Here is a 17,218-nt window from a genome sequence, read left to right on the forward strand (position 1 = left end):
TGTATGGGGGCCTTAAAGCTTTAAGAGCCAAAGACTGAAGTAAAACAGAACACATCAAATTCTGCTGAGATACATTAAACAGCTTAAGGATAAGGTCCTGCAGTGTTTTATCTTCCATTTCAGGCATTGAGTACTCCTAATATTTGTGCAATGGTAAATTCAATATAGAAGTTCAGCATTAAAAGTGAGATGAATCTGGTCCCAGGAATCTGACTGACGCCTCGATAGACAAGGCTTCTCTTCAGTGCTCTTTATATGTGGCGGCATAAGCGTAGTACACCACCACGAAGAGGACGCTGGAACAAGGAAAGAATATCTTGCTGAAGGTGTTGAGTCTTATTGAAGTAATGAAGTGCTTCTTGTTCTTGGCTGTCTCTTCTTCTCCTTCACCTCCTCCATAAAGATCTTTCGGGAAAACTGCAGCGAGGCGAACGTTGAAAATCTTCTCGTGTAGGATTTCTTGCGGCTCCTCCTCCAGGACCTAAACAAGAAGTAAATAGTATGAAAGTGTGAGGCTTTCCGTCTTTGTCTAATTGTCACAAACTTACGTTCTATGAGTCATTTGGCTCCTTGGAAAGGTCAGAGTGAACTTTGTACAAAGAAGTACAGTGGTACCTCGAGATAGGAAAGGCTCAACTTATGAAATACTCGAGATACGAAAGCCAATACGACAAATTTAACGGCTCTAAATACGAAAAGTTTTCAAGATACGAAAGGTTTCTCAAAGTCCCCCGAACCACCGATAACAATTTTGAAACTCGCGCGCCGCCATCATAGTAGACTCACCACCATCCTCCTGCTCTCCCATTGGTTCCTGATGCTAGTCACTGCCATGAGATCCTTCTCTCCTATTGGACCGCATCCCTCCTATCATGCATCTATGTATGTATACGTGGTGGCGTGCCTACCTCGTCCACTTCGTACCAGCATCGTTATCGTACGCACGCGGTATTCGTTTGGTCCAACGATTTCGTTTAGTAACGTAAATTCGTTAGTGATTTCGTTGCAGTATACGTATTATCGTGTTGTGCGAAAACTTTATTGTGTACTTATACGTAAATCACGTACAAGATAACGTAGTCATGGGTCCCAAGAAAGTTGAAATTCACAGAAAGAAGCGCATGCTCTCTTTGGAGACAAAGATGGAGATCATCAAGAAGTATGAAGCTGGTATGCGATTGAGTGTGATTGCCAAGGAATACGGCTGTAATCCGTCGACAATAGGCACCATCCTTGAACAGAAGGATGCCACCAAAGCAGCTACACCATTGAAGGGCATCACTATTTTGTCATGCAAAGAGGACCAACGTGCACGACGAGATGGAACGGCTGCTTCTTGTCTGGATAAAAGACAAAGAAATCGCTGGCGATATGGTAACGGAGACGGCAATTGCCCACAAGGCCAGCGCTATTTTCGGCGATTTGATTGCACAGGCGGAAGACGACGGAGGGGAAGGAACTTCAACGCAAACCCCAGAGTTCAAGGCTTCGCATGGCTGGTTCGAGAAATTTCATAAACGAACTGGCATCCATTCGGTGGTGCGTCATGGGGAGGCTGCCAGCTCGGACACGAAAGCGGCCGAAGCATTTAAGAAGACTTTCGACGAGATGATGACCAAGGAAGGCTACAGTTCTCAGCAGGTTTTCAACTGTGATGAGACTGGCCTTTTTTTGGAAAAAAATGCCTCGTCAGACGTACATCACGGAGGAAGAGAAGAAGCTACCCGGGCATAAGCCTATGAAAGACAGGCTTACGCTCGCACTTTGTTCGAACGCCAGTGGGGGATTGCAAGGTGAAGCCCCTACTGGTGTATCATTCCGAGACTCCTCGAGCCTTCAAGGCCTACAAAGTGCTTAAGGAGAAGCTTCCAGTGATGTGGAGGGCTAATGTAAAAGCCTGGGTAACGAGGCTTTTGTTCACCGAGTGGGTAAATCTGTGTTTCAGCCCGGCAGTGAAGAAATTTTTGGAAGAGAAGCCCCTCCCCCTGAAATGTCTGCTGGTGTTGGTCAATGCCCCTCCCCACCCTCCTGGCCTCGAGGAAGATATCCTAGTGGAGTATTCCTTCGTCAAGATTCTTTTTCTTCCACCCAACACCACCCCTCTCCTCCAGCCCATGGACCAGCAAGTGATAGCGAACTTTAAGAAGCTGTACACGAAACATCTTTTCAAGATATGTTTCGACATCACCGCTACCACAAACCTCACCTTGCGTCAATTTTGGAAGGAACATTTCGACATCGTCATTTGTATCCGACTCATAGACCAAGCTTGGCAGGAGGTTTCGAGGCGAACCTTGAGGAAACTCTGGCCTGATGCCGTATCCGCCCGAGACTTCGAGGGATTCAACGTGGGCGAAGCTGGTGCTGCAGAGTCCCAAACAGTTGGCGATCCCGAAACTGTTTTGGAACCAGATCTTGACGAGATCGTTGCACTCGGCAAGTCCATGGGGCTGGTCGTCGACGAGGACGACATCAATGACCTTCTCGAAGATCACCAAGAGGAGCTTACGATGGATAACCTGAAGGAGTTGGAGGCCATGCAACATAACGTCGTTCAAGAGGAGTTCTCTAGTAGCGGCGAGGAAGAGGATGAGGACCCTATGACAACGGCAGAAATTAAGGATGTCCTAGCCGCTTTTCATAAAGTGCAATCGTTATCGAAAAAAGACACCCCGAAAAGGCTCACACAGGTCGTATGCTTGCGCAGTTCGATGACGTTTGCCTGAGTCGTTTCAGGAACATGTGAAAAGTAGCAGAAGCAATCTTCTTAGATCGTTATTTTTTAAAGAGGCCTTTAGCATTAGCAGGAGTAAGCAAAAAGGAAGAACCAAGTGATAAAAAACAGAAAGTTGAAAGCAAAAAGGAAGAACCAAGTGATGAAAAACAGAAAGTTGAAAGCAAAAAGGAAGAACCAAGTGATAAGCAGAACGTTGAAAGTGGTGATGAGGTTGCAAATTCTGTAAAAAAAAAAAAAAAAAAAAAAAAAAAAAAAAAAAAAAAACTATGTAAAAGTAAAAAAAAAGTTAAAAATCAAAAAAAGAAAAAAATTTTAATTTTAGGTTTTTGTAAAGGTAAGTGTTACAGTTTTGTTAATGTGTATCGTAAATTTTAGTTTATGTATGTTTTCCTTACATTTTTTTACATGTTTTTGTAAAGTTAAGTGTACGTACATACGTACGTATCTGCCGTTTGTCCTCCTTCTCCTCTGCCGCCACTTTCGAAGATAGCCTCACTCGAAAGGTAAGTTTCCACATTTTACGTACAGTATTTCTTGTATACCATGTACACTAATACACTTTATTTACAGGTTATTTTGCATTTTGTTATTAATGTAGGTATTGAATGGTCCAAATTGCTGTAGTATTTCATTGTTTATAGGTCAATTTAGCTTTATTATGAAATTTACTGGGGTGTTTTTGGAGGGCTTGAAACGGATTAGCCATTTTACATGTAAAATGTGGTCCAAGATACGAAAACCTCATGATACGAAGGGCGCCTCGGAACGGATTAATTTTGTATCTCGAGGTACTACTGTACGTGAATTCTTTAATTCTAAGAAGGTGTCATGGTAATCTCTACAGCAAAGAATCATATATTAAAGGAAAGGAAAATGTATCTTCTTCGAGTAGGTCTGCAGCAAGGAGGAATTCCCGCACGTGTTGGAGGCGTCTATTCTTATGATTGTTCGAGAATACTCAGGTGTGTTATGGAACTCAGCACGCGCCGTCGCATCGTTAGAAACGGCTCGTATTATGATGCAACATTTCGTCGAGAGCCTTCTAGAGGGATGGTGACATTTGCTGGTTAAGCTCTGCCCTTTTCAGCCCCGCCCCTAGATCGCCGTATATATATATATATGACTTGAGGAAGTAGAAGATAAGATCATCAGAGATAAGAGAAGGAAGGGACGAAGGATAAGAGAGGAAGAGGACACACGAGAGAGAGTGTGAACGGAAACAAGTTAAGTCTGCAGTTCGTAGTCGGAGTGAGAGAGAGGTCCCGGCATCGACGACGTAACCTTTTCATAGAAGAAAGGTCTTATAAGTGGTTTTGAGGAGTAACCCGCCCTCCAAGTTTCAAGACTAAGATATTTCTTCCTGCAGTACGAAGTCATTAAGCTGTCTGAAGATTCTACTGTCCCCTTTTGAGAAGCCCTCGCTTCGAGCACAGGTTTCGACAGCTGCAAAACTGACCAGCAAGTATTTCATTACCGCACTGTTTCCCCATTTTGCATATTGTTAGACTGAACTTTGTTATGTAAATAGGAGAAACCATTCTGCATTTATCTTTGTTAATAAGCTTGTAAATAAACTTCTGTTCTGTTTTAGTTTCTTTCTATATTCGTATTCCGAGTTTCAATTGTTGGTGTTGAATCCTTTTTGTTTATTATATTAAAGAACCTGAGTCAACCTCGGTCCGTAACAGAAAGGAAATATGATTACATGATATTTAACAGCATATGACTGTAAATTTGGTGTATGTTTGATTTCATTAAATTCTGTGAAACGCTAGAGTAGTGGATGATTAAATGAATGCAATACGCAAGTGCATTACAGACATTTTTTAAAAATTCGACTCACTTTCAGCACGTCGATAATGACGATGACCACCATTATCAGGAAAAGGAAGGCGATACAGAACACAAACCAGATGTCTACCAGCTTTATATAAGCAGTCTGGGGCACAGATTGACTTGTCTGTAGATAGAAAGAAAAACAAATGAAATGTCAATTACATCCCAATACTTTAAATCAAATATGCCCATTATTTAATACATCGAAGTGTTTAAAATCTTAGGGGAATAGCTTGTGTTATTACTATAGTAGATTCACATCAACCGTGCATTTGATGTCTAGGCCCTTCCCTTACGACGCTCCTGATTGGCTGTTGATAAGCCAATGACAGGGCTGGAAACTCTGTCTCTCTCGAGAGTTCGTGTAGGCAGGATGTATGTTCCACCTCTCCTGAAAGACGTATACCTAGGAGATATGGAACACACATCCTGCCTATGTGAACTCTCGAGAGAGACTGAGAATTTTCAGCCCTGTCATTGGCTTATCAACAGACAATCAGGAGCGTCGTAAGGGACTGGCCTAGACATTAAATGCACGGCTGATGTGAATCTACTATAGTGGTAATTTTATTTTCAGGAGTCATGCATAGCTTTGATGCAAGTATATTCGTAAGGCATTAGAAAAGCCTTCTTTAACCACAAACTTAAGGCATTACCTCGAGGCTACAACTCACATCGACAGAATTACTAGAATTAAAATGAACTATTACTTTCTGAACCCTGGAAATTTCCTGTTTTCATAAACATTTTTAATTGAACTCTAAGCCAGAATTGAGCATTCTAAGTAGTATTCAAATGTACTGCATATCTCAGACAAACTTCACAATCATTTACTTTACACACACACATACACACACACACACACAAACACAGACACACACACACACACACACATATATATATATACAATATTATATATATATATATCTATATATATATATAATTAATATATTATATATAAGTGAATACCACAGGAAAATGAAAGGCAGAAAGTCAGTATCAAGTGCTTTCGCCTTTATTTTATTTATTTATTTATTTTTAATCAAATGCTTGTATAAAGGCGGACGCTCTTGGTACTGACTTTTCTGCGTATCATTTTCCTGTGTATTCGCTTATACAGTGAAGTCACGTGCATCTAATAAAATTTTTAAAGTTTCAGCATATATGTATATATATATATATATGTGTGTGTGTGTGTTTATGACAATCATCTCCTCGCGTTCCATATGATTAGATAGTATTGATCTTCAGCTCTCAAGCAGGATTTAAACTCGAGTCTTTAGAGTTGCAAGCACACAGCTTTGCCGACCTACCTCATTATGGTAGGCTACTTTTTTGTTCCCTCTCAAAAGTCAGTTCCATTTTATATGCTTGCGTACTGTTCGCCTCAAGTATACCTCCATAGAAAACTCTCTTGATATATACTATGAATTCTGTAACTGATAATGGTTAAGAAATTGAATTTACCTCTCAAGCAGAATTTGAATTCATCTATTTTGAGTTGTAAGCACATTGTGTCAACTTCTCCTTGAACTAGGTTGTTTTTAAAAAGACCTTTAATTGGGTGATTTTGTAATGAGCATACGTAACTTAGCCTTACAAGTATACGCATGGCAGGCATTCCCAATAGTGTCCTTATATTTCCTGCTAATCTGGGCACCATTATGTGATGAAAGTATGAATTGGTCATGTCTTGTGCTCAAAATTCTCAACGAAACTTTCAGGTCTCGTTTGTTACCTTACCTGAGTGAAAAAAGCCGCCTCGACCAGAAGTGCTGTAAGTGCTGCCATGAACCGGTCGGTGAAATCATCAATGGCGAAGAAGAAAGTCATGTAGCCAATAATAAGCAGGATAAAAGTGGGGATGTAGGTAGACGTGAGGAAATAGGTAGACAAGTTGGAGAAAATGAGGTTGACGTGTATGCTGCCAAGGGCATCCTGCAATGATTAGAATATGAAGTGTATTATTGGATTGAAATCATGTGAGCTAGGACAGTAAAAAAATACAAATGTTACTGGCACTATCGTTAAACTGTAATTGTTTAGTGTCCCTTGATTGTATTCAAACAACCTAACAAGGTGTCTTTCACAGCACGTATGCTGTAGGGCATGCATGACTGCGCCTAAAGATATCAAAGGAAACAAATGTCATTTTCCTAACAGGTGTTTAAACATTCAAAAACTCATTCATAGAATTGGTTTCTGCTTGCGAGACACCACGAGAAACAGCTAATTCTGAAGTATTATAAAAATGCAACTTATTATGAACAGCAGAATTTATGAAAGAATTAGGACCACCCGTTTACTGTAAGCTAATCTCAGAAATTCTACTAAAAACCAATGGAAATACCATAGAGTATGTCATCGCACAACCTCAAGGTATGAGGAGTTGGAGATTATTTTATTTACTAGTTTCAAGTAGTGTGCAATCATAAGTGATAAACCAGTCCATGTGATCAGTGATGTTTGTTTACCCTAAATGGATTGATAATTTGTATTTTACTATGCCTATATAAAATGTATAATCTGAGGAAAAACTTAATTTTAGGACACGATGTTTACAGCTTATAACAAACTAATATGTTTAAAGTCATTTTTCGCAAAGACTTGTCTGTCATGAAAAAGCAAAGAGGTTCTAGTCTTGTCCGAGACTGTAAAATTGCAAAGTTAATCAACTAGGAGTTTGGTGGTTTCCTAAGCAATACATCTTTCATAATAACACGACTTATACTACAGTACTCCATTTCACAAGTCATTTACAACCAATGAATATTGGAAAATATCTAAAATATGAATACGCTTTCGTTTCCTGTCGACTGCGCTGTCATAGACTCTTCCTTCAGATAATACTGGAGTAGGTTCCTATTCCCCGAGAATCGTAGGCCTTCGGACGAAATTTTAAATTCCATATAATATTTGGGTGGATACGACAGGAGTAAAATCTGTAATGAAATTCAGAGACATATATGTTTACCAGATAGTCGTGTGTTCTACTTAGAATAATAAAAACACTCACACAATATATATCATCTTTGGAATAACTCTTGAAGTTAATGTTTTTTCTGGATTATATCATAATTATAAGTCACAAGGGAAATATAAAGATGGTCTTGGTGAAACATTGTTATGCTTTGATAGGAAATAAGTGATTTACAGATCCTAAAAAAAGCTATAATATTTACTATTGATATTAATTAATTCAATAGTAGGGTTGTGAAAGTTCTAGATACCAAATCGATGTACAGATAAGTGAAATTAGCATGGATATAAAAAAAATGAAGTAGAACTGGACAATGATAAAAATGGACAATGCAAAACCCAAAATTAAACTGACAAGCTTCTTATCTTAGTTGGAGTTTGGTTAGAAAATAGATAAAAGATATTCAAGTTTTGGCTTACCTTCTAAAATAAAACCTCAGGCTATTCTTTGTAGTTCAGACAATTTAAATAATGAAGTCTCCTGGTTATTGGTATAACAGATTAGAATTATTATTGGCCTTTGTAATGGTTTCTTTGACTTGTTTCGCTAATTCGGGGAGTAAGCTTACAAGCTATTTTGTTGTTGTTGTTCTTGTTAGGGGGTTAGAAAAGGTCTATGGAAAAGCCTAAAATTGTCTGAAAAATGTGTCTTGCGTTGAGTTAAAGGTACAGGAATTTCCGGATAGGATATATATGATATATTTGTTAAAATGAAAATGGGAAAAATAATTTTAATAAAAATTATTTTAATAAAATATAGTGTAGTCATTTAGATTTTCGTTGTTGAAAGAAGGCTCAATTTAACCTTAGATTTTATCATGTTTTAAGTTGCGTTAAGTTAGGAATTTAATGTTTATAACTTATGCGTGAGGGGAAAATTATATGTCCCGAGTAAGTTGGAGGTCGGATCACGCCTTATTATTATAATTTTGCTTACCAGGGAACAGTTCTGCTCGTCAAAGGGAAATGCGAAAAGTCCGAAGAGGCAGTTTGATTTTATTGTGACTCTTCTTGTAAGTTCAACAGCATTTGCATCTCCATCGTACAGAAGGTCTGAAAGATGGTTAGTCATTCAAGAATAACAATTAGTTCAGTGTGTGACAAAAGCTTATATGAAAAAAAGATGCACATTTGTAATGGCCAAAAACTATTTACAAAGCAACTATATATGACTCCATTTTTTATTAAAGAAAACCGAATTAAATTGAGAAAATGTTAATGTGAACACACATGTCTTACCTTGAGGCACTCTCGTATTGTCATTGTATCCTTCTTTTTCTCGGATGATTTTGGTAATGTTATTTTCGTCCTTAGTATCACAAGATGTTCCTCCATGACCAAGGAACTCAATTGGTGGCGTCCAGATTTCATTGCTAATTTTTTTTGTTTTCCATGAAGCCTCTTGTAGATTCAAGTATGTGAGCCGTTCATCTATCCAAGTTAGTTTGATAATTGCTTCAGTTGTAAATGTGAAATGTGCTATATCGAATTCTTTAATCAAAAGCATATCCATACTGATTTGAAGTGTTGATGGAGCAGTAAAGTTCTTCTTGTGAGCAACTTTCTGGGAGTCATACGCTTCAGGGAAAATGATTCGTTCACAGTCTGCTTCATCAGAGCCATCTTCGCAGTCTACTTCCATGTCACATCGGAACGGGCGATATGTACACTCTCCACTTTATGCATGTAAATTCATCATGATTACAGCTTGTAAGCAGAGTACGCCTGTTTTTCACCGTTCGTGCAAACATCTTTAGACAATTCCCAAGTGTTTTTTCTACCAACTGGGTAATGATTAGGTGATTGACGTGGAAGTCTAGCAGTTGCTCCACTAGGGTGGGACGTTGAGATTTCCCAATAGCCCAAGCTGCCATTATCTCCTTGATGATACAGAATTTCAGAGTTTTGGAACCCAAGAAACGAAATACTCCCGTTCTCATATACTAAAGTGTAGTTCGTATCTAAAACTGACTTACTGCATAACCCTCGAAGATAAAAGAACACTGGATATTCTGTGTGTGAGCAGGCAAAACATCTCTTTTGGAGGCATGGAGTTAATATCCATTTGCCTGAATGGATGTGATCTGCATCATTCTGTGTTATGATGGACACACAAGAGCTGTGGTTCAGTCCTAACTGACTTTTAAAATTTTGAAAGGTAAGAGGACCAGGGATTTCGACTTCCCAATTTTCAGAAAACCATTCTCCATTTTCCCACTTTGCTCCCACCCATAAAGTATCAGATTTGTATTCGCCACCACATTTGTCCTCGAAAAGTGATGCCTTGTGTAAGAGCTGGCCGTTTTCCTCAGCACTTTCAGGAACAGCCAAATAGCCACGCATTGAATCACAAAAATTTTAAACGCATCTTTATAGTCACGATTATCTGCATAAATGTTATCTTTTTTAATGAATCGTGAACATAGTGTAGAATCAAGATGCATGTCTTGAATGACAGTATTGTTCTGAGCAAAATCACCCAAGATGTTATAAAAATTCAAAAATGTCTTGGGCATAACGTCCTCTGTGCCATTACAAGTAGTATACCCTTCCATATAACTGGTGTCCATTATCTCATATGCCATAAGGAAATCCATCAGCGTTGCTCTCAAGCTTTGGGCTTTGCTAAATCCTTTACCCAAGACATTCTGGTGTTGTCCCATGAACAGTGAACCCCCGCCTTCGACAACTGACTTTAAAATGATAGGATCTTCAGTTTCACTGAGAAGGATTTTTTCACCATTTACGAAACCATGCCAAGAACCAGAGCTCAAGTCCAGAGACAGGCAGATGGAATGCCACGCCATTGGTAGAATTTCTATGCGAAGAGGAAGAGAAACATTTTCCGAACAGCATCGGATCTCCAGATTGAACGGTGTTACATCTGAAAAATCAATGATTATTAAATTAATTGATGCATTCTTAATATTTTGCTTATTAAAATCCAAATTCTTGTTATCTGATATATATGCGTATGTGCGTGCGTGTGTGTATTTTACAGGGAATATGTTAAATCAGGGCCCTAAGGAATGTGTGAAATGACCAATACGCTATGGAAGATTTGAACCCCGAGGGCTAGTACTAAACACGGTGAAACAGTGATTCATCTACACTGTTTTGCTGTGTTTAGTATTAGCCCTTGGGGGATCAAATGTCCCTAGTGCATTTGAATCGCCCATAGGCGACAAAACAGTATAGATGAATCACTACTTCGCCGTGTTTAGTACTAACCCTCGGGGTTCAAATGTTTTTAAGTGAATTGGTTATTTCATTATGCTTTAAGGGATTTCACATATTCCCTGTAACATACACATATCAGAGATTTATCGGATGTCTGAAAATGGGATTTGCGGTTTTGGATATCAGTTTTGTAAAATTTGAAGATACGGATATCAATCTTTTAAGTTTTCGGATGCAGATGCAGATATTTGATGACCACAGCCTCATGGATGTTGATGCAGATGCTGATGCGGATGTGAATGCTGATGCGGACACAGATGTAGATACATTGTAAGTCTAAATAATTTAGATATATTTAATCGCTAATGACGACCTTCAAACACAGAATTCAAAATTATTTGAATAAAGAGAATGGATACATATCAAATAATATTTGATGTACTAATTGTAAGTAGAAACATAAGTACTCATGTACGTGTGTGTATACTTTCATATAAACATACAAAAAGTAACAGCGATACATGAAACGTTTTAGTTGACTCGCCATAAGGTTATTTCATGCGCATTCCCCCTGATCCCAACTCCTTGACGAGGTGGGGGGCTTAGGGATCCGCTGCAGAGAGAGTATGCCCCTTTATGCCTATGCTCTTTGCTGTGGATCCAACTGAACATTGAGACCTTTAACTCCTTTACTCCTCCTCTTATAAATTTTCCCCCTTCCCTTCTTCTTCTTTCGTTGACGACCTTGGCATAGTTTTGGACTATTGAATTGACTGCTCTTTTAACTTGATGGAGGGTGGAGTTGGATGGCATGCCTCTCACCCGTAAAACTAGTAGTACCTGACGTGGTCGAGCGAGGGAAATTTTTAAATTTTTAAAGTCAAGCCATGCCCACAGTGCTGGGTCCGATCTCATGGGACTGACGACCCTTAAGGCATGTGGGTATGGCGTATATCCAGGTGAGTGTCCCAGGGCAGTTACCCATGGTGTAACAGTATTGCTCCTCCCCAGTTGGGCCTCCCTGGTGAGAGGGACCTCATCCTGGACGAAATTTAAATCTTAATTATATGGAAAAATTTAACGACTTCTGGAACGGATTTGGACCACTCTGAAGAAAGCTCAAGTCACAAGACCAGGTTGGTATTAAAACTTTAATACCATATACCAGACCAAGGAAACCTAAGTACCGACATGACCCAACTTTGACTCACTTTGACTCCCTCTTGGGAGTGGAAGTTGGTCAAGGTTTCTTACTATGGAAGCAGAACAAAAATATTTCAGCTTTGAAATTAAAAAATTGGAAAATTGCTTATTAAATAGCCATCCAACGGCGAGAAATGTCATTCAGAAAAAATAAAAGAAAAGACTTGGCTTATAGAAGCTACAACAAAAAGTCAGTCTGAAGATTATTTGTCTTTAAAAACAATAGATAACATTATTGTCAAAGTAAAAAAAACATGATAATATGAACAGTATCCAGGGTACCATCGTACTTCCTGACAATAACGACGAGCAATGAATAAGAAAATGCTGTTAGACTCTCTCAAAAAGAGATACCCCAAGGTAGAGGATTGCGAGGTTTATGATGCAACTAAGCAAAAAAGGTAATAAACAAATACTAAAATAGCAAAAAATAAAATTTGAGGGTTCAGATCTACCTCAAAAAATAAAAATTCTAGGTCAAAATAGAGAATTAAGACCCTATATTCCAAAGCCACTGCAGTGTCAAAATTGCAGTAAGTATGGACACACAAAGAGAAATTGTAGGAATGAACCGGTGTGCGCTTACTGTGGATCTACAGAACACACCACCAAATGGAAGTGCGGTGAACCAAGTGTGTAAACTGTGAGCAGAATCATCATGCAAGATCCAAAGAATGCATGCATATACAACACTGAACTAAAAATGTTAAAAGAAAGGACAGGCATGCCTATAGCAGAGGCTAAATTAGAATTAAAAGTGAGAGGAATTCAAGATCCTGCTAAGAAACGTACATATTCTTCTATAACGGGAACCAGTAATGAAACAAAAAAAATACAGATAGAAGTAACAAGATGCAAACAAAGTAGATCTCAAGAAGAAGTCTGTAATATGCAGGAAAAAAACTAAGATAGTAAAAAATCAGGAAACAAGTGCAAATGAATTAGATAATATTCTATCAAATTCATTTGAGGTGTTAATGCATATAGAAGCACAAGAAAATACTATCACAGAGGTGGAAGTAGGAAGTTGTGATGTACCGAAAATTAAAGAAAAAAAGACCTTTAGAGAGAATACCACCAAAAACAAAGAAACCAACTATAATTAGAGAAACAGCAGTCAAACCAAAAACCAAAGATATGAAGGAAAGAACAAAAACAAAATGTGGACATACCTTTATCTCCTAAAATAATAATAAAACCTATGGATGCAGAGATCCAAAAAACCAAAGAAGTGGAGGAGAACCATACCATGGATGATGTGACTATGTCAAGGGTGATGAGATTACTCCATCACCAATAATCGGTACAATAAGAACAAATAAAGCAGTATATATGCATGACAACACATGTGGCTGCAATGATGCTTCATTGCATTGTGCAATGATAGCAAAAATATTACAAAAGATTACTTAACAAATATTATAAGAAATTTTATGAAATACAGAAAGAAAGAGGCCACCGATTTAAACACCATGAAAAAGGATGTATGTGCATTGAGCACTTAAAATATTATAAAGATAAACAACTGAATGTGGTAAATAAAATTTTAGAAAAAAACATTCAAGTTGATGATAATACAAAAAAAAAGAAAACAAAAACACGACCGATATAACATAATATTTCAATAATTATATTATACAATGGAACGTAATGGTCTACAGACCAGATTACACCTGGGAGAAGTACAAAGGTTATTAAAGGAATATGAACCAATGATATTATGTCTACAACATGTCAATAATACAATTCCAACAATAGGTAAATATATTAACCTAATCAACATCACAGGTAGAAGAAGGAAATTAGGTACAGCCATATATGTACATAACAAAGTATGTTATTGACAAAGTACCTGTAAACATAGCTGACCTCCAAATATCAGGTATTAAAATTCGAATTAAAAAACTATAATTATATTCATTTATAATTTATACAACCAACCAAATAAAAATTACAATATTGATAAACTTGGAGAATTACTTAAAAATGCCAAAGAACCTATGTTAATAGTAGGGGATTTAATGCTCACAACCCAATATGGGACTGTAAACTGTTCAAACTCAAATAGAGCAGAAGTAAAGTAGAAGAACTTATAGATTCAAATGACATGTGTTGTATAAATGATGATGAAGTTAGCACATATTATTTTCAAAAACACATGGAACATTTTCCTCTGTAGACTTAACTCTATGTTCAACAAGTGTAGTTGACAGATTAGATTGGAACACAATTGATGACTTGTACACCAGTGATCATTTCCCAATATTAATTTTCCTTTTTACAAAATAACCCAGCAAAACACGTTCCTCACTATAATATTTATAAAGCAGACTGGGAGCAATATGAAATGCATACTAGAAGTATACCACCATTTGAATATCTAAAAGACCATAATGAAACTAATAAGTTTCTTGTTCATTTCATCAAAAATGCTGCTGATAAAGCAATACCAAACTCAAAACCCCATCCAACAAAACACAAAGTTCCATGGTGGTCCGAAAAGCTAACAGAATTAATAAATATAAAACACTCAATAGGGAGACGATTGATAATTTGAATAGAAAGTTCAGTAAAATAAATAAAACATTACCAATATTAGAAAGTACTTTCAAAAAATGATTATATTGTTACTAGAAATTGAGGCATTAAAACCTATATACAACAAAATATCTACAAAATTTCGAAAGGAAGTAATTCAAGGAAGAATAATTTCATGGAGGAAATATGTATCAGATCTCTCTAATAATACTCCCATAAAAAAAAATATGGGAAAAATTCAGGAAAATAAATGGTACCCATGTGAAACCACCCAGACATGCCATATTAAAAGACGGAAAAAGAATACCTCGATCCAAAAGAAATGAGTAATATAATAGGAGAAAACTTAGCGAATGTAAGTAAGTAGTGACAGAAATTTAGATGATCACTTCCGCATAAAGAAAAATAATATAGAACTAATAACAATAAATTTCGAAACAATAGAAGACATATATTAATATAGAAAATTTAATATGGAAGAGTTTGAATATGCTCTCACTAACAGCAATAAATCTGCTCCTGGAGGTGACAATATTTGTTTTGAGATGATCTGCCACTTAGCACCTCTGGCGAAGACATACTTGTTACAATTTTTATAATCATTTATGGCTTAGAAATTTATTTCCTGAAGAATGGCGTTAAAGCTATAATAATTCCTATCCCCAAACCTGGAAAAGATCCAAGTGATGCAAATAACTACAGACCAATTTCTCTAACAAGTTGCTTGTGCAAGTTACTAGAAAAAATGGTAAATGCTCGATTAACATGGCACATTCGAGAAAATAAAATCTTAACTCCTACTCATTGGGTCACAGTGCAACAGATCTACGTTAGATTCTCTCTCTAACCTCGAAGACCATATACGAAGAGGATTTGAGCGAAAGCAAATAACTGTAGCAGTCTTTTTGACATCGAAAAGGCTTATGATACTACCTGGAGGTACCCTATATTAAAAACTTTACAAAAATAACAACATTCGTGGACATTTACCTAGGTTCATCCAAAACTTTTTAACAAATCGTAGCTTTCAAGTGAGAATCGATGATGTATTATCGAGAACATTTCCACTTGAAAATGGTGTTCCACAGGGAAGTGTCCTTTAGTGGCACACTGTTTACCCTGGCAATTAATGAATATTAATAAAAATCTACCCACTGGAATTAAAAGCAACCTTTACATGGATGATTTTGCCATATATTATTCAGCCTCTCGTATTAAACATGCAGAACGCATCATTAATAAAAGTATTATAAAAATAAATGAATGGACCTCATCTGTAGGATTTAAGTTATCCATACATAAGACTCAAGCAGTAGTATTTTATAAAGATAAAAGATGGATGAATGATGAAGTAATAGATTTAAAAATCAGAAATCATAGTATACCAATTAGACAAACTGCAAAATTTTTAGGTTTAGTGTTTGATTCTCACTTAAACTGGAAACCCCACATGACATACTTGAAATGAAAATGTAAAAAAGCATTAAATCTATTAGAAAATTATCAAACACTAATTGGGGAGCCGATAGACAAACCCTTACATTACTGTACAAAGCAACAGTCCTATCTATAATTGATTACGGTAGCGAAGTATATGGCTCGGCGTCAGACGCAGCACTGAAAACGTTGGACCCAGTTCATAATGAGGGCCTTAGAATATGTTCAGGAGCCTTTAAATCATCACCGACCTCTTCCTTACAGGTTGAATGTGGTGAACTACCTCTCTCTCTCCATAGAGAGCTTGTTATAATGAAGAGTGCTCTGAGAATTAGGACAAGCGATTCTCCAACAAAAAAATTATTTGAACTCAGAGATATTTTTATAAACAATCATCCACCCCCTTCTCCAATTAGAGCTAGAAGGACTGTTTGAGTCACTAAATGTGAATATACAAATTCCTCCAGTAGTAAAATTACCTCCGCCTTGGACAATGAATAAAATGAAAACTTGCACACAATTAAAATATTATCAAAAAAATACTTATATACGCCATCACACCATAGACAACATACAATAGAACATATGAACCGAAAATGTCCACATTATGCAATATTCACAGATGGATCTAAATCGGAAACATGGAGTGGGATATGCGGCAGTGTCCCAGGACAAATCATACCAATTCTCTCTTCCTAATACAGCTTCAATATTCACAGCAGAACTTTGCGCAATAGCCTCGGCCATAAAAATAATTAAAGAAACATCACTCAATAATTTTGTGATTTTTAGTGGACTCGAGAAGTGCCATAGAAGCCATCCAGAGTTACAAACCAAAAAAATAATATAGTACAACAAATTAAATTATCACTTCATAAATTAGATATTATTGGGAAAAAAGTAGAAATATGTTGGACCTGCCCATGTAGGGATCAAAGGAAATGAAGAGGCTGACAAAGCAGCCAAAGAAGCCAATCAAATGACAAGATCAAGTGTGAATCTCCCAATGAGTGATTATGTAACATACATAAAGATGGGTATTTAAGGAAATGGCAACATATTTGGAATGAAGAGTCAGAAAATAACAAATTAAAGGCAAATAAAACCTGATGTTGGAAAATGGAGTTCATCATATCAGAGAGAGAGACATGAACAAGTAATTCTGACACGTCTCCGTATAGGCCATACCCGTCTGACACATGGACACTTAATGAGCAGCCCACACGACTCTGCTCCAGAGGTGTTCGAGTGCAAGGAGTTGGTAACAGTCAGACATGTCTTGTGCGAGTGTCCAAAGTATGACCAGCA

The 17,218-nt window shown here is 37.3% G+C and overlaps 1 protein-coding gene across 1 annotated transcript; it reads right to left on the reverse strand.

The window, feature by feature from the left end:
* Positions 1-241: 241 nt before the first annotated feature.
* Positions 242-17,111, reverse strand: LOC135208062 (gamma-aminobutyric acid receptor subunit alpha-5-like). The gene is made up of 7 exons (XM_064240209.1): positions 17,099-17,111; positions 10,032-10,436; positions 8,792-9,130; positions 8,490-8,605; positions 6,317-6,511; positions 4,581-4,697; positions 242-481 (listed from the first exon to the last, which is right to left on the reverse strand). Exons 1-7 carry the CDS (start codon positions 17,109-17,111, stop codon positions 242-244), a joined length of 1,425 nt encoding a protein of 474 aa, XP_064096279.1.
* Positions 17,112-17,218: the final 107 nt, after the last annotated feature.

Source organism: Macrobrachium nipponense, chromosome 34 (assembly GCF_015104395.2).
Source record: "Macrobrachium nipponense isolate FS-2020 chromosome 34, ASM1510439v2, whole genome shotgun sequence".
NCBI classification, from domain to species: domain Eukaryota; kingdom Metazoa; phylum Arthropoda; class Malacostraca; order Decapoda; family Palaemonidae; genus Macrobrachium; species Macrobrachium nipponense.